Source organism: Lotus japonicus, chromosome 1, assembly GCF_012489685.1.
Source record: "Lotus japonicus ecotype B-129 chromosome 1, LjGifu_v1.2".
Taxonomy (NCBI): Eukaryota; Viridiplantae; Streptophyta; class Magnoliopsida; order Fabales; family Fabaceae; genus Lotus; species Lotus japonicus.
The window spans coordinates 70,389,355-70,416,849 of record NC_080041.1 but is presented as its reverse complement, the minus strand read 5'-3'; the positions used below and the strand labels follow the sequence as shown (position 1 = coordinate 70,416,849).

Here is a 27,495-nt window from a genome sequence, read left to right as displayed (position 1 = left end):
CTACAAGTCTCAAGAATAAAGCATGAATCACTAAGCATACTATGAGTGAAATCAACGCAGAACCAAGAATTGCAAACGAGTCAGGATCCTCCAGAGAATTTTAATGGTGAAGGGTCAAAGATAGACCCTTAATGGACTCATCTCGACTCCTTTCTCAAGACACACTCGGAAGACCGAAGTCTCCTCCTCTCTTCCCCAACATGCAATCACTCATCCCCGAAACAACAACAAGTATTCACCAAAGCATTTTCAAAAACAGCACTAGTAGGGAAGCAAAACCATAGCTAAAAGCATGTGAGTATAGGGAAGTAAAAGACCCAAAAACAAAAACAAAACCAGCTAAAACAATGCATGATCAAAAAGAAAACAAAATCTACAAATTGAAAATATGCTACAAATGCATGACCTAAACTAAGAGTAGAGTTACCTCAGCAAAATCACTCCATGGGGTCATGGTCACCCCTTCCATCGCCATAATCCGGATGAACTCCGGCATCATGCATCAAGCTCAAGTCTATCATCCCCTGCTCCAAGGTATTAAAATCCAAGGGCCCATTGTACCTGGGGTCTGATGTGCTACCTCCCCTCCAATGGAGGTCAAGATCCCTGTGTAGACGATATTGCCTCAAAAACATCCGCCCGAAAGCGGCCTCCATCCAAGCAGGAGAAGGGTCAGCACGCGGTGGAGTAACCACCTCATTCACCACCTCAACATCTTCTGCCTCCTCTTCTTCTTCCTCTTCTTCCTCTTCTTCTTCTTCCTCCGCTGGCTCCTCAGGATCCTCTTCCTCCTCATCCTCTTGAGGCATCCTTGTTGTCCACTCCTTATAAAGTTGAGTGATCCTCTCCTTACTGAGCAGAGGTGCCACAGGCAACCTCTTCTCGATAACATGGACTGGCCTCCTAGCTCTGTCCCTCACTGCATGAATCAAAGAGCAAATCAAGTGAGGAAAGATGGGCCGATGCTTGTCTTTACTCCTGTTGTAGAGGGAATAAATCCGACCAGCAATGATGGTGGCCACGTCCATAGGATGACCTCTCACGATGCAATAGATAGCAACCAATGTAACCTCTCTAACTTCAGATTTGTTAGAGCTAGGAATGAGGGAATCCTGCAAAAATTCAGCCCAAACTCTAGCCAGCGGTGTCATATCCTTCCTCCTCACAAAAATAATCTCATCTTCAACTGCTTTCCAGTTCCGCCCAGGCCTAACAATCACTGCCTTCATGTCTTCCAAGATCTCTGGTGACTTCTCCTTTAAGAGCTCATGATAAGTGTCCTTCTCGGGGAAAAACTCCTTCTCTTGGTCCTCCGTGAGGAGACCAAGATGCCTGCGAATGACTGCTGGATTGTAGTCAATCACATCTCCCCTGAACCAAGATGAATTCACCGGTGGCCTGGACCTGTCCTCTTGATTGTCACAGTAGGTGTTCGCGTAGAACTCCCTAACCATGACTTCACAAGCAAACGGAATGGGGTTGACCCAATTCTTCCACCTCCTAATCTCCATGGCTTCTTGCATGCCCAAGAGGTCTCTCCTTCCCTCCCGATACAAAACTCCCCGCTCCTTCACACACTCCTTGTGTGCTAGGTGAGCTCGGTAAAACTCCTCCTTAACCGCTGATAGGAAGCGGGAGCGATCAAAACTCCGGGAGGTGGAGGAAGAAGCTGCAGCTCTTGTGTTGGTTCTTGCTCTTTTCACAGGCATCTGCAAATTTGTTAGCCCAAACACATGCCACAAACGTTAGAAACGTTAGTTCAAAAATAAAAAGAAAAGAAAGAAGAAACTTTGTACAAAAATAAAAATAAAGAACAACCTAAGAGCACCCAACAAGTTTCTTAGTGATTTTGGCAAAGAAAGAAAGACTACCACAAGCACTTGCCAAAAATCGACTAAGAGAACCCATTGAAGCATTCTATCAAACACCTTGTAAGCAAAAGCTAAACTAAGCTAATCCACAAAATCCTAACTACCCATTCCTCACAAATCTACAACCCCTTTCTATTTAAGCACAAAATCAACCACCAATGAGTATATACAACCCAAACCCAACTTGCATTAACACAAATCACTCACCCAAACCCCCTTGTAAACATGCATTGCAAATCCCATGAACAAAAATGAAGGAAAGTGAAAGTTGGAACTTACCTTGACTTGAGAGTGAGTGGGTGCAAGTGAAAGGAACTTGAAACAATGCAGAACTTGGAAACAATGGGAGAGCTAAAGTGTGTGCAAGTGAGAAATGAGAAGTGGAAATGGGGTTTGGAGAGAGTGGGGTGCGTTTTTCATGAAGGAATGGGAGTAAAGAGTGGGAAAATGAAAAGGTTGGGGTTTTAAAACCCAAAATGTAAGCAAAAACACGTACAGGAGCGCTCGAGCGCTCGAGGGGAACGCTCAGGCGCTCAAGCCAGTTCCAGAGGCAGTGCCTCTGCCACTATTGGCGCCTAGGCGCTCCTGAATTGGCGCCTAGGCGCTCAACCCAGTTTTTTCACAAAAATTTTCCCTCTTTTTTTCCTTTTTTTTTGAAATTAAACACCTAAAATACTACAAAATTAAAAGATAATAAATAACAAAATGAAAAGAATGGGTTGTCTCCCATTTAGCCCTAGGTTATAGTCCTAGGTGTACTCTCCTTCCGATGGTGTTAGGAAGGAAATTCCTTTCCATTGATTAACTTACCACAAGTGCAAGGAAGAAACCTTGCACAAAACCTCTGGAGTAAATCCTCCCATGAGGCAATGTCCTCTTGCTCATCAAACCAAGCTCTAGCCTCCCTTGTCAAAGAATGAGGGAAGAGTTTAATCTTCACTTCATCACTTGAAACGCCTTCAATCTTAGCAAGGGTGCTAGCTTGGGTAAACTTCACCATATGAGCATGTAGGTTCTCATACTTGGACCCCCCATACTTGTTACCATTAACAAGCTTGATGAGAGCCGGATGGAACTCATCAATTTGGGCATTAACTTTGGGGATCTCTTCCGAAACTTTTGACCTGCTTCTAATCACATCACAGACAAAGTCATTGTCATGGTTAGTCTCAATCATAGGATTAAAAACAGAAAACCGTACCTTTTCCTTACCAACTCGGAGAATGAGGTGACCCTTGTCAACATCAATCTTAGCTCTACCAGTAGCTAAGAAAGGTCGACCAAGAATGAGAGGAATCTTCTCATCCTCCTCCATATCAAGCACAACAAAGTCCACGGGGAACACATACTTGTCCACCCGCACCATTACATCCTCCACAATCCCATATGGAGTCTTGAGGGATCGATCCGCCATTTGCAAGGAAAGCATGGTTGGAGTAACCTCTCCTAGGTTAAGCCTCTCAAACATGGTGAGCGGCATCAAATTGATGCTCGCTCCAAGATCACACAAGGCTTCCACATCCGCCATGCCTTCAATTTCCACCGGAATAGTGAAACTTCCGGGGTCCCTTCTTTTCTTAGGCATCTTCCGCTGCAAAATGGCACTACATTCCTCCGTCATCAACACCGTCTCATCTACTCCCTTCAACCTTCTTCTCTTATGCAGAATATCCTTCATAAACTTAGTATATATAGGCATTTGTTCCAAAGCATCGGCAAACGGAATACTAATGTGGAGCTTTTTGAAAACATCAACAAATTTTGAAAACTTTTTATCTAAGCTCTTCTTAGCCAATGCTTTAGGGAACGGAACCTTGCTAGTTTCAGGAGTAAGATCAACTTCCTCTCTCACCTTGATAGGTACAACTACTTCTCCTCCACTATCTCCTCTCTCTTTTCTCCCTCTGTTTTTTCCTTCAATTCACTCATCACTCTCCCACTTCTAGTGGCTACAACAGAGGCATTCTCTTGCTTAGGATTGGGGATAGTGTCGGAAGGAAATTTACCTTGAGGTCTCTCGGCTATTTGCTTGGCCAGCTGGCCAAATTGATTCTCAAGATTCTTGATAGCCGCCTCTTGATTCTTGTGATTGTTCTCCGTCCGGTTGATGAAAGTTTCCACCAACTCTTCTAAGCTCTTCTTGGAACCACTACCTTCACCTTCTCCTCGCTCTTGAGGTTGTCTTGAGCTTTGGCCTTGAAATCCTTGGCTAGGAAATTGTCTTTGAAAGCCATTTCCTTGCCCATTATTACCTTGCCTCCAAGAAAAATTAGGGTGATTCCTCCATCCTGGATTGTACGTATTTGAAAATGGGTCATTCCGAGCTTGACCCATGGCCTTCACTTCCTCCTCCGGTCTAGTCTCTGTGCATTCTTCGCTGTCATGTGGCCCTCCACAAGTCACGCACTCCACCTTGGCAACTCGACCACCAATCTTGGTAGTCTTCATTTGATTTTGAATCTCATTCATTTGCTTGGAGAGTTGCTTGTTGGAGGCCATAAGTTGATCATAAGCTTCAACCTCAAGGACTCCTCTTCGGGCTTGGCGATCATTACTAGAGTTCATGGCTCTTATAGCCATCTTTTCAATCAACTCATACCCCACTTGTGGAAGTAAGGCATCGAACTCTCCACTTGAAGCCGCATCCAAACCAAACCTCGAAGAATATTGGAGACCATCATAGAACTTTGCTACTTGCTCAGCTTGAGTAAGGTTATGTTGAGGACACCTCCTCAAGAGCTTCTTGAACCTCTCCCAAGCTTCATAGAGATTCTCATCGGTGGATTGAGTAAAAGTCATGATGTCATTCTTGAGCTTCCTCAAGAGGGCTCTTGGAACAAACCTTGTGGTGAACTTCTCAGCCAAGTCTTCCCAAGATGTAATGCTACCTTGGGGCTGTGAATTCAACCACTCTTCAGCAGTATCCCTCAATGAAAAAGGGAACAAACTCAAACGGATTGTGTCCGCTGAAACATTCTGAACTCTGTAGGTGTTGCAATTGCGGATAAACCGCTCCATGTGTGCATGAGGATCTTCAAGAGCACCTCCACCATACTGATTTTGGCTCACCAAGTTGATGAATGCCGGCCTCAGCTCAAAGTTTCCCGTGCCATCGGGGGAAACTATGCTGCCCGGATAATCGTAGCTCATGGCAGCCGAGGTGAGGTCTCTGAGAGAACGATTGGCATTCTCCAATTCTTGCTCTTGAAGTCTTTGAGCAAGAGCCTCATTCACTCTTTCTTCAATGTGGGCTTGCATCTCCTCTTCCGTCATTTGAGCAGCCATGGCTTCAAGCCTTTGTTGGGCTCGACGACGGCGAAGAGTACGTTCAGGCTCCGGATCAAACAGCAATGGATCCGTGCCAAGCCTACTGTGCATAAACTGAAATCACAAAACAGAGAAAAGGTTAGTAACACCTATTCAATGCAATGCTTAGTAAAACAAACAAACAAACTCTTTAACTTAAACCGAAAACCACAAACAATCCCCGGCAACGGCGCCAAAACTTGTTGGTCAATTCGCAAGTGCACGAATACCTCCGGGTTTTAAATTATCGAACCACAGGGATTGTGAGTGAGAATTATTGATTTAAGCTTAAAGTTTGCAAGTTCTTTAAAACAGTAAAATTCAGAGGTTGGTTTTGGGTGATTGTGACAAAATTTTTGCAAGAGAGCAATGTTGATAAAGATATAGATAACAAATGATGGGAAATTGCCTTGGGTGTTCGATCATCTAATCCATTTTAATCCACCTATCCTATGCATGTGAATCCTTGATTTATATCTTGTTGTTATAGCCTATGTACTTACTAGTTGATTCCTCACAAAAGTAATTCTCTCAAATTGAAAGATAAGCCCAATTCCTTGTGTACTTAAACATTCATAAGAGGTATGATAGCATAATTATTCAGGCCAACAAAACCCTACCCTCACTCTATTCCTAGAAGCAAGTATAGAAGGATCTATTCCAATTCATGTCCCTAGATCATAACAAATTTCCATTCTATTATAATCTAGCCTATAGCAAAGGTGCACCAAAGCTAAACATGCAATAAGGAATTGAAATACAAGAATGGATCAAGACTCATGCATAGAGATAGGAATTATAAACTAAAGTTTCATAGAATCTCTTAACCCAAAGCACAAAGTAAACTAGCCACTCATGGCTAGTGAATTCATGAAGAAAATGTAAATAAAACCTGAGGAAAAGTACAAGTTGGAAGCCTCCCTTGGCCCCAAAGTTCTCCTCAGCTCTCAAAACTTGATCAAAAATGAGTGGAATGACAAAATGTATCTAAGAAATTGGCCTAAGCCTTATTTATAGGCTGAAAATAACGAAACTGGGCGCTCAGGCGCCAATTCAGAGCGCCTGAGCGCCAATTGCATGTCAAAAGACATGCTCTCTGACCCTATTGGCGCCTAGGCGCCCACTCCCAGCGCCTAGGCGCTCTAGCTCGCCTGAAAGTGACTTTTTGGCTTCTGAAACTCCTCTTTTCAATTCCCTTTATGTTCTTCATCAACTCCATGCTCCTTGGCCTTCCTTTTCCTTCAGTTTCTGCACTCCCAACCTAACCAACAAGACAAGGAAGATTCTAGAAGCTCCAAGAGCTCATTAGCACAAGAAGTCCCTCATAAAACACAACAAACCCATGCAAGTCCTAAACTTTACTTAAAATGCAAGAAAACTACCTATAAAACTACCAAATTACCAAAACGAAATAAAACTAAAGAAAAGAATAAAAATGCATGAGAATGCATGAAACACTACATGAGACTCAACAAAAAGACTCAAAACAACCAAAGAAATGACCCTAAAAACACTACTAAAATAGGGTCATCACACCACTATACTCAACGACAGCTCGCCCTCGAGCGTTAAAAACACTCGCTTGCCCTCAAGCGCAAGAAATACTCCCACAAAAGTGCTCAAAACAAGGAATACTTCACAACAACAGGGGGACAAAGTAATCACAGCTAGTTTCAAGAGAAAGACCCAACAACCTACTTCATGCATCTTTTGAAGAGAGAAGAGTGTAGAGTCCATTCATGAGAAGCATTTAGAACTAAAAACCCTAGGATGAGATGTTCATTTAGTGCACTGAGCACACAAGCAAGTTCATAGGTCCTGAATGTCATTCACTCAATAGCAACAAAGATCAAGCATGCAAGTATTCAAAGAGACCTCCATAAGGGTTGAAACATTGGCTAGGTAAAACATGATGGTGGTTGGTCCCTAAAGGAAAACTAGGCTTTCAAGCACATTGAGTGTGGTCCTCTTCTAATAACCCCGGAGCTTACAACACTTTTTCCTTTGAACAAGTCTCTTGCACCCACCTTTCCAAACCCTTTTTTTTTCTTTTTCAACTCCAACTTTTGGTTAGGAGTTCTTTTTCTTTCTTTTTTTCACTGTTTTTTTCTTTTTTTTTCTTTTAGGGCAAGAGGCTATTTCTCATTTTTCAGCTCCATACAAAACAACAAGGACCATCACTCCCCTAATATTCCAACCAAACAACCATCCCCACTTTTGGCTACAAAAAGATTCTCCAATTAAGCTCAAATGGGACAACTAAGGGCAATGTTTAACCGCAAACTCAGAATCTCAAGAAATCCTACAAGTCTCAAGAATAAAGCATGAATCACTAAGCATACTATGAGTGAAATCAACGCAGAACCAAGAATTGCAAACGAGTCAGGATCCTCCAGAGAATTTTAATGGTGAAGGGTCAAAGATAGACCCTTAATGGACTCATCTCGACTCCTTTCTCAAGACACACTCGGAAGACCGAAGTCTCCTCCTCTCTTCCCCAACATGCAATCACTCATCCCCGAAACAACAACAAGTATTCACCAAAGCATTTTCAAAAACAGCACTAGTAGGGAAGCAAAACCATAGCTAAAAGCATGTGAGTATAGGGAAGTAAAAGACCCAAAAACAAAAACAAAACCAGCTAAAACAATGCATGATCAAAAAGAAAACAAAATCTACAAATTGAAAATATGCTACAAATGCATGACCTAAACTAAGAGTAGAGTTACCTCAGCAAAATCACTCCATGGGGTCATGGTCACCCCTTCCATCGCCATAATCCGGATGAACTCCGGCATCATGCATCAAGCTCAAGTCTATCATCCCCTGCTCCAAGGTATTAAAATCCAAGGGCCCATTGTACCTGGGGTCTGATGTGCTACCTCCCCTCCAATGGAGGTCAAGATCCCTGTGTAGACGATATTGCCTCAAAAACATCCGCCCGAAAGCGGCCTCCATCCAAGCAGGAGAAGGGTCAGCACGCGGTGGAGTAACCACCTCATTCACCACCTCAACATCTTCTGCCTCCTCTTCTTCTTCCTCTTCTTCCTCTTCTTCTTCTTCCTCCGCTGGCTCCTCAGGATCCTCTTCCTCCTCATCCTCTTGAGGCATCCTTGTTGTCCACTCCTTATAAAGTTGAGTGATCCTCTCCTTACTGAGCAGAGGTGCCACAGGCAACCTCTTCTCGATAACATGGACTGGCCTCCTAGCTCTGTCCCTCACTGCATGAATCAAAGAGCAAATCAAGTGAGGAAAGATGGGCCGATGCTTGTCTTTACTCCTGTTGTAGAGGGAATAAATCCGACCAGCAATGATGGTGGCCACGTCCATAGGATGACCTCTCACGATGCAATAGATAGCAACCAATGTAACCTCTCTAACTTCAGATTTGTTAGAGCTAGGAATGAGGGAATCCTGCAAAAATTCAGCCCAAACTCTAGCCAGCGGTGTCATATCCTTCCTCCTCACAAAAATAATCTCATCTTCAACTGCTTTCCAGTTCCGCCCAGGCCTAACAATCACTGCCTTCATGTCTTCCAAGATCTCTGGTGACTTCTCCTTTAAGAGCTCATGATAAGTGTCCTTCTCGGGGAAAAACTCCTTCTCTTGGTCCTCCGTGAGGAGACCAAGATGCCTGCGAATGACTGCTGGATTGTAGTCAATCACATCTCCCCTGAACCAAGATGAATTCACCGGTGGCCTGGACCTGTCCTCTTGATTGTCACAGTAGGTGTTCGCGTAGAACTCCCTAACCATGACTTCACAAGCAAACGGAATGGGGTTGACCCAATTCTTCCACCTCCTAATCTCCATGGCTTCTTGCATGCCCAAGAGGTCTCTCCTTCCCTCTCGATACAAAACTCCCCGCTCCTTCACACACTCCTTGTGTGCTAGGTGAGCTCGGTAAAACTCCTCCTTAACCGCTGATAGGAAGCGGGAGCGATCAAAACTCCGGGAGGTGGAGGAAGAAGCTGCAGCTCTTGTGTTGGTTCTTGCTCTTTTCACAGGCATCTGCAAATTTGTTAGCCCAAACACATGCCACAAACGTTAGAAACGTTAGTTCAAAAATAAAAAGAAAAGAAAGAAGAAACTTTGTACAAAAATAAAAATAAAGAACAACCTAAGAGCACCCAACAAGTTTCTTAGTGATTTTGGCAAAGAAAGAAAGACTACCACAAGCACTTGCCAAAAATCGACTAAGAGAACCCATTGAAGCATTCTATCAAACACCTTGTAAGCAAAAGCTAAACTAAGCTAATCCACAAAATCCTAACTACCCATTCCTCACAAATCTACAACCCTTTTCTATTTAAGCACAAAATCAACCACCAATGAGTATATACAACCCAAACCCAACTGGCATTAACACAAATCACTCACCCAAACCCCCTTGTAAACATGCATTGCAAATCCCATGAACAAAAATGAAGGAAAGTGAAAGTTGGAACTTACCTTGACTTGAGAGTGAGTGGGTGCAAGTGAAAGGAACTTGAAACAATGCAGAACTTGGAAACAATGGGAGAGCTAAAGTGTGTGCAAGTGAGAAATGAGAAGTGGAAATGGGGTTTGGAGAGAGTGGGGTGCGTTTTTCATGAAGGAATGGGAGTAAAGAGTGGGAAAATGAAAAGGTTGGGGTTTTAAAACCCAAAATGTAAGCAAAAACACGTACAGGAGCGCTCGAGCGCTCGAGGGGAACGCTCAGGCGCTCAAGCCAGTTCCAGAGGCAGTGCCTCTGCCACTATTGGCGCCTAGGCGCTCCTGAATTGGCGCCTAGGCGCTCAACCCAGTTTTTTCACAAAAATTTTCCCTCTTTTTTTCCTTTTTTTTTGAAATTAAACACCTAAAATACTACAAAATTAAAAGATAATAAATAACAAAATGAAAAGAATGGGTTGTCTCCCATTTAGCCCTAGGTTATAGTCCTAGGTGGACTCTCCTTCCGATGGTGTTAGGAAGGAAATTCCTTTCCATTGATTAACTTACCACAAGTGCAAGGAAGAAACCTTGCACAAAACCTCTGGAGTAAATCCTCTCATGAGGCAATGTCCTCTTGCTCATCAAACCAAGCTCTAGCCTCCCTTGTCAAAGAATGAGGGAAGAGTTTAATCTTCACTTCATCACTTGAAACGCCTTCAATCTTAGCAAGGGTGCTAGCTTGGGTAAACTTCACCATATGAGCATGTAGGTTCTCATACTTGGACCCCCCATACTTGTTACCATTAACAAGCTTGATGAGAGCCGGATGGAACTCATCAATTTGGGCATTAACTTTGGGGATCTCTTCCGAAACTTTTGACCTGCTTCTAATCACATCACAGACAAAGTCATTGTCATGGTTAGTCTCAATCATAGGATTAAAAACAGAAAACCGTACCTTTTCCTTACCAACTCGGAGAATGAGGTGACCCTTGTCAACATCAATCTTAGCTCTACCAGTAGCTAAGAAAGGTCGACCAAGAATGAGAGGAATCTTCTCATCCTCCTCCATATCAAGCACAACAAAGTCCACGGGGAACACATACTTGTCCACCCGCACCATTACATCCTCCACAATCCCATATGGAGTCTTGAGGGATCGATCCGCCATTTGCAAGGAAAGCATGGTTGGAGTAACCTCTCCTAGGTTAAGCCTCTCAAACATGGTGAGCGGCATCAAATTGATGCTCGCTCCAAGATCACACAAGGCTTCCACATCCGCCATGCCTTCAATTTCCACCGGAATAGTGAAACTTCCGGGGTCCCTTCTTTTCTTAGGCATCTTCCGCTGCAAAATGGCACTACATTCCTCCGTCATCAACACCGTCTCATCTACTCCCTTCAACCTTCTTCTCTTATGCAGAATATCCTTCATAAACTTAGTATATATAGGCATTTGTTCCAAAGCATCGGCAAACGGAATACTAATGTGGAGCTTTTTGAAAACATCAACAAATTTTGAAAACTTTTTATCTAAGCTCTTCTTAGCCAATGCTTTAGGGAACGGAACCTTGCTAGTTTCAGGAGTAAGATCAACTTCCTCTCTCACCTTGATAGGTACAACTACTTCTCCTCCCACTATCTCCTCTCTCTTTTCTCCCTCTGTTTTTTCCTTCAATTCACTCATCACTCTCCCACTTCTAGTGGCTACAACAGAGGCATTCTCTTGCTTAGGATTGGGGATAGTGTCGGAAGGAAATTTACCTTGAGGTCTCTCGGCTATTTGCTTGGCCAGCTGGCCAAATTGATTCTCAAGATTCTTGATAGCCGCCTCTTGATTCTTGTGATTGTTCTCCGTCCGGTTGATGAAAGTTTCCACCAACTCTTCTAAGCTCTTCTTGGAACCACTACCTTCACCTTCTCCTCGCTCTTGAGGTTGTCTTGAGCTTTGGCCTTGAAATCCTTGGCTAGGAAATTGTCTTTGAAAGCCATTTCCTTGCCCATTATTACCTTGCCTCCAAGAAAAATTAGGGTGATTCCTCCATCCTGGATTGTACGTATTTAAAAATGGGTCATTCCGAGCTTGACCCATGGCCTTCACTTCCTCCTCCGGTCTAGTCTCTGTGCATTCTTCGCTGTCATGTGGCCCTCCACAAGTCACGCACTCCACCTTGGCAACTCGACCACCAATCTTGGTAGTCTTCATTTGATTTTGAATCTCATTCATTTGCTTGGAGAGTTGCTTGTTGGAGGCCACAAGTTGATCATAAGCTTCAACCTCAAGGACTCCTCTTCGGGCTTGGCGATCATTACTAGAGTTCATGGCTCTTATAGCCATCTTTTCAATCAACTCATACCCCACTTGTGGAAGTAAGGCATCGAACTCTCCACTTGAAGCCGCATCCAAACCAAACCTCGAAGAATATTGGAGACCATCATAGAACTTTGCTACTTGCTCAGCTTGAGTAAGGTTATGTTGAGGACACCTCCTCAAGAGCTTCTTGAACCTCTCCCAAGCTTCATAGAGATTCTCATCGGTGGATTGAGTAAAAGTCATGATGTCATTCTTGAGCTTCCTCAAGAGGGCTCTTGGAACAAACCTTGTGGTGAACTTCTCAGCCAAGTCTTCCCAAGATGTAATGCTACCTTGGGGCTGTGAATTCAACCACTCTTCAGCAGTATCCCTCAATGAAAAAGGGAACAAACTCAAACGGATTGTGTCCGCTGAAACATTCTGAACTCTGTAGGTGTTGCAATTGCGGATAAACCGCTCCATGTGTGCATGAGGATCTTCAAGAGTACCTCCACCATACTGATTTTGGCTCACCAAGTTGATGAATGCCGGCCTCAGCTCAAAGTTTCCCGTGCCATCGGGGGAAACTATGCTGCCCGGATAATCGTAGCTCATGGCAGCCGAGGTGAGGTCTCTGAGAGAACGATTGGCATTCTCCAATTCTTGCTCTTGAAGTCTTTGAGCAAGAGCCTCATTCACTCTTTCTTCAATGTGGGCTTGCATCTCCTCTTCCGTCATTTGAGCAGCCATGGCTTCAAGCCTTTGTTGGGCTCGACGACGGCGAAGAGTACGTTCAGGCTCCGGATCAAACAGCAATGGATCCGTGCCAAGCCTACTGTGCATAAACTGAAATCACAAAACAGAGAAAAGGTTAGTAACACCTATTCAATGCAATGCTTAGTAAAACAAACAAACAAACTCTTTAACTTAAACCGAAAACCACAAACAATCCCCGGCAACGGCGCCAAAAACTTGTTGGTCAATTCGCAAGTGCACGAATACCTCCGGGTTTTAAATTATCGAACCACAGGGATTGTGAGTGAGAATTATTGGTTTAAGCTTAAAGTTTGCAAGTTGTTTAAAACAGTAAAATTCAGAGGTTGGTTTTGGGTGATTGTGACAAAAGTTTTGCAAGAGAGCAATGTTGATAAAGATATAGATAACAAATGATGGGAAATTGCCTTGGGTGTTCGATCATCTAATCCATTTTAGTCCACCTATCCTATGCATGTGAATCCTTGATTTATATCTTGTTGTTATAGCCTATGTACTTACTAGTTGATTCCTCACAAAAGTAATTCTCTCAAATTGAAAGATAAGCCCAATTCCTTGTGTACTTAAACATTCATAAGAGGTATGATAGCATAATTATTCAGGCCAACAAAACCCTACCCTCACTCTATTCCTAGAAGCAAGTATAGAAGGATCTATTCCAATTCATGTCCCTAGATCATAACAAATTTCCATTCTATTATAATCTAGCCTATAGCAAAGGTGCACCAAAGCTAAACATGCAATAAGGAATTGAAATACAAGAATGGATCAAGACTCATGCATAGAGATAGGAATTATAAACTAAAGTTTCATAGAATCTCTTAACCCAAAGCACAAAGTAAACTAGCCACTCATGGCTAGTGAATTCATGAAGAAAATGTAAATAAAACCTGAGGAAAAGTACAAGTTGGAAGCCTCCCTTGGCCCCAAAGTTCTCCTCAGCTCTCAAAACTTGATCAAAAATGAGTGGAATGACAAAATGTATCTAAGAAATTGGCCTAAGCCTTATTTATAGGCTGAAAATAACGAAACTGGGCGCTCAGGCGCCAATTCAGAGCGCCTGAGCGCCAATTGCATGTCAAAAGACATGCTCTCTGACCCTATTGGCGCCTAGGCGCCCACTCCCAGCGCCTAGGCGCTCTAGCTCGCCTGAAAGTGACTTTTTGGCTTCTGAAACTCCTCTTTTCAATTCCCTTTATGTTCTTCATCAATTCCATGCTCCTTGGCCTTCCTTTTCCTTCAGTTTCTGCACTCCCAACCTAACCAACAAGACAAGGAAGATTCTAGAAGCTCCAAGAGCTCATTAGCACAAGAAGTCCCTCATAAAACACAACAAACCCATGCAAGTCCTAAACTTTACTTAAAATGCAAGAAAACTACCTATAAAACTACCAAATTACCAAAACGAAATAAAACTAAAGAAAAGAATAAAAATGCATGAGAATGCATGAAACACTACATGAGACTCAACAAAAAGACTCAAAACAACCAAAGAAATGACCCTAAAAACACTACTAAAATAGGGTCATCAAGTGTATCTTCAATAAAACACTCTCCGAAGCACACAAATATGTAGCAGTCGCCCATGACTCATGACCAGTCCAAAAAGTATCGGCTGAAGAATAAGGCCTTTGGCATGGTCTATACATGTTTCAGACCAGAGGTGTATCCTAGTGTCACATAAAATCAATGAGAAGCCAACAATCATGAAGTGGAAAATGCTAGGGTTGCACACAGGTTGTGTTGGGTGGATTTTTAGCCTAATCAAGATCTGAACCAATTAAAACTAGGAGTGTAATCGGACCGGATTGGTTCGGATTTAGGGTGTTTAAATGTCCGAACCAATCAACCATGTTCGGTTTAGATTGGTTCGGATTTCCTAATTTTTGCTTCTAAATCCGAACCAAACCAACCCGATCTCAATTGGATTGGTTCGAATCGGATTGTCGGATTGAGAATAAAAATATATTATTTAGAAATTTGCACGAAAATTATCATAAAAATGTGAAAAATTATAAAAATATAGAAGAATCCAACATTTTCAAATAATAAAACATTCGATAATGACATAATCCATATAATCCAAGTAAAACCAACATCTCCAATGCAAATATAAATATGCAATGTAATGGGCTGAAGTGTTTGAGCTAAATGTAAATAACAATTCTCAATTCATTGGGTTGGTTCAGATTGATCGGTTTTTCAATCCTCAAATCCGATACCCGAACCGATGGTAATCGAATGCAGTAAAAAAAATCTGAACCGAACCGATGATCCAATTCGACCCACCATAAAGTGTTCGGATTGGATCGGTTTGATCAGATTCGCGGATCGGGTAGTATCCGCTTAGACCCCTAATTAAAACTGTTCGGGTTGGGTTGGATTGAATTTTGCGAATATTTACCTTGACCAGAACCAACCTAACCCGACGATTTACTGGTTGGTTCGGGCGGGTTGAGTGAATCTTTATATCAAATAATAATAATAAATCTAGAATATTGAAAAAATGTTAGAAAAAATTGGTAAATATGTTATATTGCCAAATAATATAAAAAAGACACAAAAGAATGTACTAAATAGTAGTATAAAATAGATCACATAAATGACAAACAACAAGATACCATAAAAAAACAAGTATGACGATGGGAGTGAGGGGAGGTGTTGTTGAAGTTGGAGAAGAAGGAAAATCATAACCGAAGAAAGAGTAAAGAACGTAAAATGTAAAACTTTGAAAAAAATTAGGGTTTCGAATTTTACATGTAGGTTAAGTAAAATTAAAAAAAAATATATTAAATAGTATATTATTATTTTATGTTTAGAGTTCGGGTCAGATTTGATGGATTATTATTAAAATTGATATCTCAATCCAAAGATGATTGATATATAATAAAATTCATTCGATTGCTAAATCTAACTCATATTTTTTTTTTCATTGAATCAGACGGGTCATTAGATCTACCCAACCCAGGTGCACCCTCAAAAAATGCCACTCTACTAAAGTAACTAAACATCAACTATCAACCAACATGAAAGCATAAATCACAAATACATAACTACAATAATTCAATTATGTCATTGATTTGGTGAAGTCAACGTGAAAACATTGTAAATTTTGTGCACTATACAAAGCCTTTTTTGGTTTTCAGTTTGAAATTGTTTTCACCCAACAAAGATCTAAAGTCTATTTCATGTTTGGAGGATTGGAATGTGTGATGTCGAATTTCAATGCCCTACGACTTCCAAACCGAAAAACAAAAACAGCAAAGAAAAAAAACTTTACACATACATCCAATTACATCACTTTATTTTCCATTTTCAATATTTTTAATGATTATTTTACATATACATCCGATCACACATTTTCATTTTCGACTTACAAACATTTTCAAATTTAATTTCGAGCTTTTGAATTTTGAAGCTCAGTCATATTGAGTTCACGCGCTCCATACCTCCGTTAATAGAGTTGAGAGAGAGATCGGAAGGGAGGTTCGACAGTTCTGAAACAAGTTTTGATTTCTAGGGTTCTGCTTCCGTTACCCTCAATTTCACCATGAACCAATCGACCACTGGGTTTCAAAACCCAATAGGTTATTACGATCCAGCAGTTCAGGTATGCTATGTGAGAATCAAGCGTTCTTCGAATTTCCATTTCGTTTTGTTCTCTGGTATTGCATTGGGTTTATGTATTGAAGTACTGTGGATGTCTGCATTCACTATCAATTTAGGGTCTCATTATTTAAGAGTTTGAGTTATTAGTTGTGTTTCCAAAATGTAGGAGCTTATTGTTATTGATGATGTGCTCTCGGCTATGGTTGCGGTTGAAGGACGATATATTTTAATCAAAACGGTTCGCGGAAAGAAGGATGATGTTACTTTCCTGGTTGACCCTTCCATGGATTTGGCACTACAGGTGAGAGTTAGCGCGATTTCTCTACCGTATTTTGAGCAGTAATTAAAGCATTAGAGGTGCTAAACATCCGCATTTTGCTTCATGGCGATAGCGGATAGTTATGATTGGATATTGGAGAAAGTTGCTAAACTGGAAATGGAAATGGAAATGCTTTCTACACAATTTATAGGTTATTCGATATGTACAGTATCCTAACTTAATGCTCCCCATCATGGTGAAAGGCTCATTAGGTTCATCTAGATTTTTCTTTCCATGTTTGTAAAAGCTCTTATTTCAACTGTGTAACTTTTCTAATGGAATTGAAGCTTATAAGTCTAGCTTAGAATTCAAATAATGCAATGTTTTTTTCCTTAAATATTTTGCCTGATTTCGTCGGTGACTTAAATAAAGGTAATTGCTTTACACAATTTTGTTTTATAGTTTTGGACTTTGTTTTAAATTGTGGTCTGCTACCATACGTGTTTGGAGGTTTATGCAACAGCAACGAAGACACAAGTGAGAAGCTACTGGGGAATGTAAAACTGGCTTATGCTATGTTTGTATAACTTAGATAATGGACTGTATGATGAGATACCATGATAGAGTGCCATTAATTGTGCCTGAATTAGTTTTTATGTTGCAGGAGTTGGCAAAGCGAATATTTCCTCTTTGTAGGAGCTATCTGTTGATCAACCAATTTGTGGAGTCAAGGTCTCAGTTCCAGAATGGTCTAGTTAATCATGCCTTTTCTGCTGCACTGAGGGCACTTCTTATCGTATGTTTTCCTGAACAGTGAGTCAGTTGGTCAATTTACACACACTGGTGGAACAATACTGGGTTATGTTTTAATGCTTCTTATAGTATACTGTCTGTTTTAGTAAATTTAATATGTTACTAGGTCCAAGTATTTGCATCTGAAATTTAGATTGAGGTGTTGATAGGCTACAACTAATCATTTAAATTTGAACGCCATCAATAAACAGAGGACTGCAAAACAATTGAAATGAATGTTAGAGTTATACCTGACCAAAGCAGTTAGCAAATATAGAGACAGTCTATTTCTCTTCGTAGAATAAAAATTAGGAAGATGAAAAATATTAAAAGGCTAGGACTCTAGGAGGCGATAGTCAAAATTAAAAGGTGGGATGAGTAGGCCAGCAGCAACCAGATGACAGTTATAAGAGACAAAAACCAGTACTATAGCATAAAGTAACCAAATTGATGTTCACCCTCTGTTGCAGTTCTTTATATATCATACCTTTCGATTACAATATTCAATTTGAATAAGAACCTACTTTTTCTATTATGGGATTATCTTTACCAGGATTACCAGGCCATGGTGGCACAGCTTGAGCACCAATTTCGTCTTGGGAGACTTTCCCTTCAAGGATTATGGTTCTACTGTCAGGTGTGGAGTTGTCTACTTGTCTTGACCTAAAAGAAAATGTTTGTCAATAGTTGCTGATTGTACTTTCAATTGTGTGTTTCAGCCGATGATGAGGTCAATGCAGGCATTATCTACTGTCATACAGATGGCTTCAGTCAACAATTTTTCTGGTTCTGCTGTGCTTAACTTACTGCAGAGTCAGGCAAGGAAACTTTCTTGCATTGTTACCGTTCTCTATATATGTCCAAAAACTTCCCTTTAGTGTCAAGAATTAGTTTCTTAAGCAATTTATTCTCTCCTCTGTGGCTTCTATTGTAACTAGGCAAAGGCTATGGCGGGAGATAATGCTGTCAGGTTATTGCTAGACAAGATGGCACAATGTGCAAGTAGTGCTTACATGAGCATATTAGAAAGGTTGCTCTTTTTCTCCTTCCGACTAATAAATATGTAGATTTTGTTCTTTTCCAGCTTCCCTCTCCTTTGAGTTTTTGGGTATGTTTGGGTGTAAGGATTAGGGAATGGAAGGAGTTAAAGGAAAAAATGGAAGAGAAAGGGAAGGAAAAGAATGAGGGGGGTTAAATAATTATTTTGCTTCCTTTTGTTTGGATGTTTAGAAAATGTTTGTAAAAGTGAATATAGTTTGGTTTTGCTGGATCACTTGAAAACCCTTCATTTACTTTCCATTCTTTCGTGAAACTCCTAGTCTCCTAAGCATAAGGAAGGTCTGACCTTCCTTTTCCCTGCTTTCTTTTTCCACTTCCTTCATCTAATCAAAACTCTTAATGCTCACACATAGCCTTAGCCATGCTAACTTATCCAATCTTTTCCCTAACCCCTCACCAGGTCTTACGACCTCTCATATAAAAAAATAAACAGTTAATCCTACTTCCTTTATCTGATGACTAATGTGTAGACAAGCAATATACCAAATCAGATTGATTTTTGTATTTTTGTCATTTACCACAAATAAACTTCCACTGTTGTGCGTGCGTGTCTTTCGTCATTGCATTTCTCAGTTGTTAGTCATATTTGTTCTATTGGTCTATTACACTCACGTATTACTATGATTTAGACTTTTCTTTAATATAGATTTGTTGATAAATGGACATCAGTTAGCACTTGGCAAGGTTGCTTTAAAGAAGACCTTTGATGCAATATAAAAATGGTTTGCTCTTTTGGTGGCACAAAATTAACCTTGTCTTGTGTGCTGTTTTTATCATGCGTTGACTCTAATGAGCACTCTGCTTTCTTGTCCATTTGGGAAATTACAATATTGAAGATGGGTCTATGAAGGAGTGATAGATGATCCCTATGGTGAATTTTCATCGCAGAGGACAATCTCCAAGAGAAAAATTCTAAAACCACTTATAGCAGCCCAACATTGATAGCAAAACTTGTTTTTCCATATGGTCTCAGTTTCAAATTCTCTGTAGGATAGTCTCACCCAAGATTATGAAGCTAAGTATTGGCGACAACGTTACAGCCTCAAAGATGGAATTCCTAGTTTCCTTGCAAATATTGCGGGGACAATTTTGACCACGGGGAAATATCTAAATGTCATGAGAGAGTGTGGGCATAATGTTCAGGTTTTGTTACTGTTATATTTTGTATATAGACTACTAAATTTATCTTCTCAGTCCTTCACATTGAAGGGTGCTTGAGAATATTTTATTGTTTTACAAGTGGTTGCTTCACTAAACGTAGTTACTTGTTACTTTAGGTCCCTCCATCAGAAAATTCAAAATTAATGAGCTTGGGTTCAAATCATCATTATCTTGAATGTATTAAGGCTGCTTATAACTTTGCAAGTGGTGAACTCTTGAATCTCATCAAGGAAAAGGTGAGGTTGAATACTTATTAGGCAATAAAAATCTATGATTACATTCTAATGCTCCTGCAATTGTTATTGTTAAAGTCCAAGTTCTAATGATGAAATATGTTTCTATGTTTAGTATGATCTAACCGGAAGGCTGCGGTCTATAAAACACTACCTTCTTCTTGATCAGGTATGATCATGGTCTTCTTACAATGTTCAATTTTAGACAATAACTAGTAATGCTGGAAAGCTAAAGCAGTATAAAGGATCAAAATTTAAGGGCGTGTTTGATTTGTGCTTTTATATTTAGCTGATATGTTTTCACTAATAATTACAAAAATGTCAATTTGTTTTCACTTTGTTTCCTGTTGCAGAATTTGCAAAGGAAATGGGACAACAAACATGAAATGTAGTGAAAGTTACGTGACATTTTTGTGATTTATATAAATATATCAATTGAAAATGAAAGTAAAAAACAAACCAAACGCTCCACAAGCATAATTGGATTATTCCTCTCATGCTTTTCATGTGACGAGTTCCGGAATGTTAGATGCGATTTCTTACTTGTGTTTTGAAGGCCTATGATAGTTTTGAATGGAAGAAAACAATAAACAGATTAAAATGCCGATTAGGGGTAGGAATGAGCCAAAGAGCTTGTTGGGGCCTATGGCCTGGACTCATTAGGTCTATGTCAGGTTTGTTTACTCATTAAACTAGGTCAAGAATGTTTTAAAAGCCTATTTAGCTAAAAGGATTATACAAGCTATCCAAAATTCCGGCTTAATTAAGTAGATATAAGTAATATAATACTATTTTTTATCATTGTATTAGATTATTTTTATAATATTTAAAATTATATACCTGTTGATCTATTAAAAAATGTAAGTCTGTTGGCTTAAGAGAGACTTGAGCCCATAAGTTTATTTAGAGATAGACTTGTGATCTATTTAACAGCCTTATTACAAAATATGTTTTAAAATAGACTTTAATTTTAATCAATATGGGTCTCAATAGCTTTGAGCTCAAGAAATAACAGATTCAGAGAACATTTAAAAACCAGGTATTGCGATCTACGTGTCGTTTAGTGGCATGTGATGCTCTCTCCCTGTCCTTTGTTCTCCGAGCTCTTGCTAAAAGAACAATTGAACAAGCATTTTGGAAAGGTGGTCTAACTGAGAGTTAGCTGAAGTTGTGGATCTGTATTATGTGCAAATAGTTGTATGCTGAAAAAATAAACTTTTGCAGAATGGTAGTCTTTGCATTGAACATTATGAGTTTCAGTTTTTCATGGTTTCTTTCGTTGGAATATATATAGGGCTGATCAGGTGAGTACAGAGAAGGGACCTTGTAAGAAAATATTCAGCTGGTTTGAATTTCACATACCTAGGCCTTACATTGTATGACATATTATATAGTGATTTCTTCTTTCTCTTGGAAGTCAATTCTCAATGTCACAATTATAATGTACACTCACTTTTTCTTGCCTGATTTTTTATAATGTTCATGCTCACACAGGGTGATTTCTTAGTACATTTTATGGATATTGCTCGAGACGAGCTAGCTAAAAAGCCTGATGAAGTCTCAGTTGAGAAGCTGCAGGTATTGTTATAGGATGTTCTTTACTTTACCATACAACTTTTTACCTCTTAGTAATTTTAAGTTAGCATCTGTGTTAGGATCCGAAAATCCTAACCTTAAAATAAATTAAATCTAATATAATTAATCCTAACAATCTGTCTATTTCAATTTTGAAATGTTGCCAGTTACTAATTATGTGCTTTTCCTTTCTCGTTTGTTTTGTTTTTTCCCTCACCCCTGGTATGACAGTCTCTTCTAGACCTTGCTTTGCGTACTACAGCAGCTGCAGCAGATCCTTTTCATGAAGGCTTGACCTGTGTGGTGGCAAGTAACAAATTCATCTTGTTAGAAACTCTTTTGGGGCTGTAAATATTAGTATTCACACATTACAAATTGTATACTTTCAGGAAAGGTCTTCTTTGCTTAAAAGGTTGGGCACCTTTAATGATCTTGAAGTTAGTCAGCGAAATTCTGGCAACAATGATCTTCTTGAAGAACCTGTTAGCATCACTTGCCTTGAAACATTTTCACTAAGTTATAAGGTTGTTTTCTACTCTTTAAGTTTCTGAGAGTGTTTAAATTTTTTTTAGTTGTATCATTTTGATGATTCTGTTTTTGGTTGGTTTCAGGTGCACTGGCCATTGTCTATAGTATTATCACGTAAAGCCCTTACAAAGTACCAGTTAATTTTTCGATTTCTCTTCCACTGTAAACATGTTGACCGTCAGCTGTGTGGAGCATGGCAAGTACATCAAGTATGGCTCTGAGTGCTTTTACATCACTTGGTCTGTTATATTTATCTCTTTTTCACCTCCATTTTGCTCCCATATTACAGGGAGTTCGTGCTCTCAATACACATGGAACTGCTATCTCCAGATCATCTCTTCTTTGTCGTAGTATGCTTAAATTTATCAATAGCCTTTTGCACTATTTAACATTTGAGGCAAGTTTTACTTCTCTTTATATGTGTGTGCGTGTGTGTATCTGCACTCGCTCTTTCTAAGATGACATTTATTGCAACCAGATTTTTGTATGAGTGTGTTATCTGTGTTCGCTCTTCTTAAGTGCACATCATTGAGACCAAATTTTTGTATGTGCTCTAAAATTTTATTTTTAAGACCAAAGTTTGTAGAATCAGATACAAGTGTCACTTTTGCTTCTTTCTTTTTCTTAAATGTTCCTTAACTGAGCAGTAAGGTCATTGGTTTATGACTATAGCTTATTTTATAGGTTATTGAACCCAACTGGCATCTGATGTACAACAGACTTCAGTCAGCAAATAGCATAGATGAGGCAAGTTTTTGTTATTTTGCATTTCAAAACTGATGTTTAGTACCACTTACATACTTGCATGTCTTTCTGTTCCTGGGTGAATTTTTCTCTTTTAGGAAGCTTGAGAAAGTCTGACATTCTCTATCTGAAACAGGTTATACAACATCATGATTTTTTCCTTGATAAATGTTTGAGAGAATGTTTACTTCTTTTACCTGAGCTGCTGAAGGTTAGTTTCACTCGGTTTTCTTTTTATAAAAGGTTCTCTTTGTTTTTTACTCGAATGGTTATGCAGTTATTATTTTGGGTACTAAAAAGTATCACTTGTCAAGAATCCTGAATCAGATATAGGTGTGAAAGAGATATCTTGTAACAGGAGGTGCCTAATAGAAACTCGATAAGATCATACATTAAACACAGAAAACAGTAGTATGTTATTACTCTCATGTAGGCTTACCAATATCAAGGTTATGACTGGGATCTTTAGAATACTCCTTGTGAAACAGCAGGGATAGGTCAATTACATTAGTAGAAAAGTCTAGTTTAGTTGAAAATATAACATCTGAGTGCCTACATTTCCTAAATCTTATCAATTGCAGAAGGTGGAGAGGCTTAAGTCCATGTGCCTTCAGTATGCAGCAGCAACTCAGTGGCTTATATCATCATCTATTGTATTACATAGCCCAGAGGAACCTAATGATGATTCAGTTAGATCCAAGCAACGGAAATCAGGTCAGATCCTGAAGTCAACCACCAACAATGCGGCAGTCACTGATTCTGTTCTGTAAGTCCAAAAACAATAAATTTTTATTTATTTTATACTCATCATTTCACGTCTCATGAGCATTCTGACCAAAATAAATCAATGCAGCAAATTTGAGAAGGAATTTAATGCTGAACTTCAGAGTCTTGGATCAGTCTTGAGTAGTAGCTCCCATGCAGAGCCGTATCTGGCCCATCTTGCACAATGGATTCTTGGTGTGAAACATGAACGTAATGGTTTGTGATTCGTTTTAACTGGATTATCTGTAATATACTTAATCAATCGTGTGTATGTTACTGTAATTTTCGAGTGTGGGTGTTAACTCTGCATTTTTGTAATCCCCGAGCACTTTGTGGATTGAATTCAAATATACTTGGGTTCTTTTTATTGAAAATGTTTAGGTTTCAGTTTCACTATTAATTTTAATGCATAACAATGCGAAGAAATCCTGTAAAACGCAAGTGATTTTAAAGATTAGGAGATTGGAAAAATCAAAAGATAGAAGAATCAAAATAACAAATGTAAACGAAACATTGCATTCAATTATAAAGAGTTTCACAACATGCTCAAGATCTCTTGTTAGTCTTTGTCACTTGGTTTGGACATGTTGGCCATTTAAAAGTTTTATGAGCAATTATGTGAACCCTTGAATATTAAATGAAATATTATTTATTTATTTATGGACTGATTATCGTAATTGCTATAATAACCGTAAACTAACTATTTCGTCTTGTTCTTAAGTTTCCACATGTCTTAACTTTGTCTTCATTTTCCACGTGTCTCTTCGCTTTGTTTTTATCTTTCATGTGTCTTTTGAGCATTCCTTTATGATAATTTGACCTCCCGCTTCTCTTTGAATTCAAGAATTTAAATACATTCGAATCCTTTTAAGAAGAAATAATTACAAAGAAAACTCATAGACATTTTAAGCCTTACTTATATGATTTCAACCTTGACAAATTGGATTTTAACTTAACTAAATTTAGGAGAAAATATGAGAATTTACCTCTTTGTGTGCCTCTAAGTAATTCTCTATATTCTTTCTATTTAGGTTGAAATAATGCTCTGACATTCATTAAATTTGGGCCGAAAATGTGGTCCAACATTTCCCAAATCTAATTCCAAAATATGAAATTTAACCATTTTTAGCTTAAATCGTGCCATATTGATACCTTGGTGAATTTGACTTTAACTTAGCCAAACACAAGTAAAGCTAATAGTAATACCTTATATTTTAGACTTTCCAAATTACTAGTAACAAAAGATGAGTCCTGTTAAAAGGTTTACTTTCTAATATTTCAGTAGCATCTTCCTTGTTTAAAAAAAGTATTATCACGTTTATCAACTTTTGTTTCGGGTTTGAGCAAGCACTAGCAGTAAGAGTATGTTTGAGTTTCAGTTTGCCCCGACTCAACATGAAAGTTAATGATCCCTTTCACGTTTACTCTCTTGGAATATGCGTTCCTGAATTGTATGTGGCAAACTAAGTAGTGGCAAACTAAAAAGCAAGCTTGCACTAAGTTACAGTTTGAAGCATATCCATGGGTCAATTGGGTATTTGAGATAATCCACAGAAATGACAGAATGACCAACAAACGAAATGTAAAATCATGGCCCGAGTCCTTGTTTGTTATTGGCCAAATTCGAGTCAACATAATCCAACGAAACACAGCTCGTCTACTATATTATATATTATTTTTGGCAACTAACATTTCATCCGGATCTGTGGCGCAATGGTAGCGCGTCTGACTCCAGATCAGAAGGTTGCGTGTTCGATTCACGTCAGGTTCACTTTTTGATATTTTTCTACCTAAATTTATTCATTTTATCATTGATTTTCTCAGTCTCCATTTAGACTTTTTTTTGGGGAGGCCAGGCCTTTTTTTTCAGGCCTTAAAAAGCCCATACATATATCCAAGAATAAATAAATCTTAACAGTTGCCAAAACAAAGAGTTTCCATTTTTTCCAAAGATGTAGATGAAATTAAGTAACAGTATTTCTCATTTAGACAATAACAAAGAAGATTTCAGTATGAAATTATTAAAAAAAAAGAGGAATGTGCAATTTTTTGATCCTGTATTATTAAAGGACTTTAATCTTCTAAACTCATACAAATGCACGTTATGCTTATGTGCAGAAATGCAGATGCTGATGATTTTTTACCTATAAATTTTTTGAAGAATTGTTCTTAAAAACTTAATTTTAACACTTTCAATTTTCACGGGCATATCTAAAGTGTATTTAAAGATTAACTAGAATGGCAATGGGGTGCCTTTTCCTTATTATGAATTCCCATATAATTTCCTTAATGAAAAGGATCTTTAGACCCCAACACAATGTGGGCATATTTTAGACTTCCATATTTCTGGCGGTTAAGAATTGTTCGTGCAACCGCTAGAAATGTGTTTTTGTTTTCTTTTTATAACTTCATAAGATGTGATAGTTCAAAACCGCCACCAACTCATATAATCGAGTGCGCGAGTGTGTAAGTATATCCTACAATTTCCTTAATTCAGCTTCTATGTCTTCCCAATTTCGTTGAGCATATATAGCAACATTAAGAAAGGTTCCTTTTCCCTTTCTAGTTATTATAAAACATCAAAATAGTACAAGATATTTCTTCTCCAAAGATAAACAAATCCTATGATGTTGCAAATTATATCCCATCACCTAATTAGTCAAATGAGGTGATCATTTTTGCCCTTTTATGGTTGGATATTTATACATGAAGGATCACGTTTTCACGTACAAATAGGTGAATGAATGATGGGATAGGGAGAAAAATGGAGAAGAGGCAAACACATGACAATTGAAAAGGATTGTGGAAAGAGTGGAAAAGCCAATAGGCCATGCTGCCTAAAATTAATGAAGGCCAGTGTGGCGGTGGGCACCCATTAAAATTAACTCTATACATAGGAATGCAACTGTCAAAGACCCACAAGCATTGCCCCACCATACCTAAAAAAACAACTCTTTCCCCTTTGGTCGGAGCATGATCATCTTGTTGGGAATTTTCAAGTGTGAGTAAGTCTCACATTGAAAGCTAAGGATAAGTTTGAGTGGTTTATAAGTGTGAGGATTCATACACCCATTGCCTTAAGATTTTGGGTGAAAGATGTGGTGTCTGGTCCACTTATAGTTTGCTCAAAGCCCAATGTGGAGTTTTATCCCCCAGTTTTAAACCATCACCTTTGTTTGGGCCCTTCTTTGGCCCAACAGTGGTATCAGAGCCGATGGTTGTTTGACTGGGTCTGGGCCTCAGAGACTCAGGAGCACAAGCTCAGAATGAAGGCCTCTAAGGTTCTGGATGAGTACAAGCCCAACTTTCGTTTGAGATAGACTCACACTTGAGGGGGAGATTGTTGGGAATTTGTTTGAGATAGACTCACACTTGAGGGGGAGATTGTTGGAAATTTTCAAGTGTGAGTAAGTCCCACATTGGAAGCTAAGGAAAGTTTGAGTGGTTTATAAGTGGGAGAGACCCATACACTCATTGCCTTAAGGGGTTTTGGGTGAAAGATGTGATTTCTGGTCCACTTATGGTTTACTCAAAGCCCAATGTTAAGTTTTATCCCTCAGTTTTAAACCATCTCTTTTGTTTGGGCCCTTCTTTAGCCCAATACATCTTATATTACATGACAATATCAAATTAAATATCATATTTTTTTATTATAAATATTTAACAAATCTCATATATTTAATACTCATTAAAAGAGAGGTAAATATAAAATATCAACATGAAAATATCAGGTTAAAATTTACACATAGTATCATGGTCCTATTAGACTTACTTTTCCCTAAGATATATCCAAGGCCGTGGTACTTTGGATTGGCTCTATTGGAATGCCTCATTGGAAATTTGGCATACACATGTTTCTATGTATATATAAAAAATTTCACATTTTTTAATATTTGTAATTTCCTATGCTTGAAGTTTGAAATGAGAAGAAGCCGGCAATACCATGCACATACTCTTTCAGATTTTGTTGTGTTTGAGGAAATCGCCAAATGCCTTACACTTGTATCGAAATAGATACGAATTGATTTCAATTCCCTTTTGTTTAATCATCTCAATCAAGTCAACTCTCTCAAAGTCAATCTCATTTCTCACCATACAAAGTGTTCCATA

General features: G+C 39.1%; 1 protein-coding gene and 3 non-coding genes across 4 annotated transcripts; all 4 read left to right on the top strand.

Annotated features, from left to right (window-relative positions):
• Positions 1-4,581: 4,581 nt before the first annotated feature.
• On the top strand, positions 4,582-4,688 carry LOC130734794 (small nucleolar RNA R71). Its single transcript, XR_009018136.1, has one exon. It is a non-coding gene; the product is annotated as a small nucleolar RNA R71 (small nucleolar RNA).
• Positions 4,689-12,061: 7,373 nt separating this feature from the next.
• On the top strand, positions 12,062-12,168 carry LOC130734791 (small nucleolar RNA R71). The gene has a single exon (XR_009018135.1). It is a non-coding gene; the product is annotated as a small nucleolar RNA R71 (small nucleolar RNA).
• Positions 12,169-16,183: 4,015 nt separating this feature from the next.
• LOC130744766 (gamma-tubulin complex component 2) lies at positions 16,184-23,785 on the top strand. Its single transcript, XM_057596926.1, has 19 exons — positions 16,184-16,270; positions 16,436-16,570; positions 17,193-17,324; positions 17,874-17,957; positions 18,040-18,138; positions 18,259-18,350; positions 19,216-19,286; positions 19,368-19,522; positions 19,657-19,776; positions 19,889-19,942; positions 21,268-21,351; positions 21,580-21,654; positions 21,738-21,872; positions 21,960-22,085; positions 22,166-22,273; positions 22,561-22,623; positions 22,757-22,831; positions 23,202-23,386; positions 23,474-23,785. The coding sequence occupies exons 1-19, from the start codon at positions 16,211-16,213 to the stop codon at positions 23,607-23,609; spliced, it is 1,989 nt and encodes a 662-aa protein (XP_057452909.1). The 5' UTR covers positions 16,184-16,210; the 3' UTR covers positions 23,610-23,785.
• A 1,299-nt stretch (positions 23,786-25,084) lies between these two features.
• On the top strand, positions 25,085-25,156 carry TRNAW-CCA (transfer RNA tryptophan (anticodon CCA)). Its single transcript has one exon. It is a non-coding gene; the product is annotated as a tRNA-Trp (tRNA).
• The last annotated feature ends 2,339 nt before the right edge of the window (positions 25,157-27,495 follow it).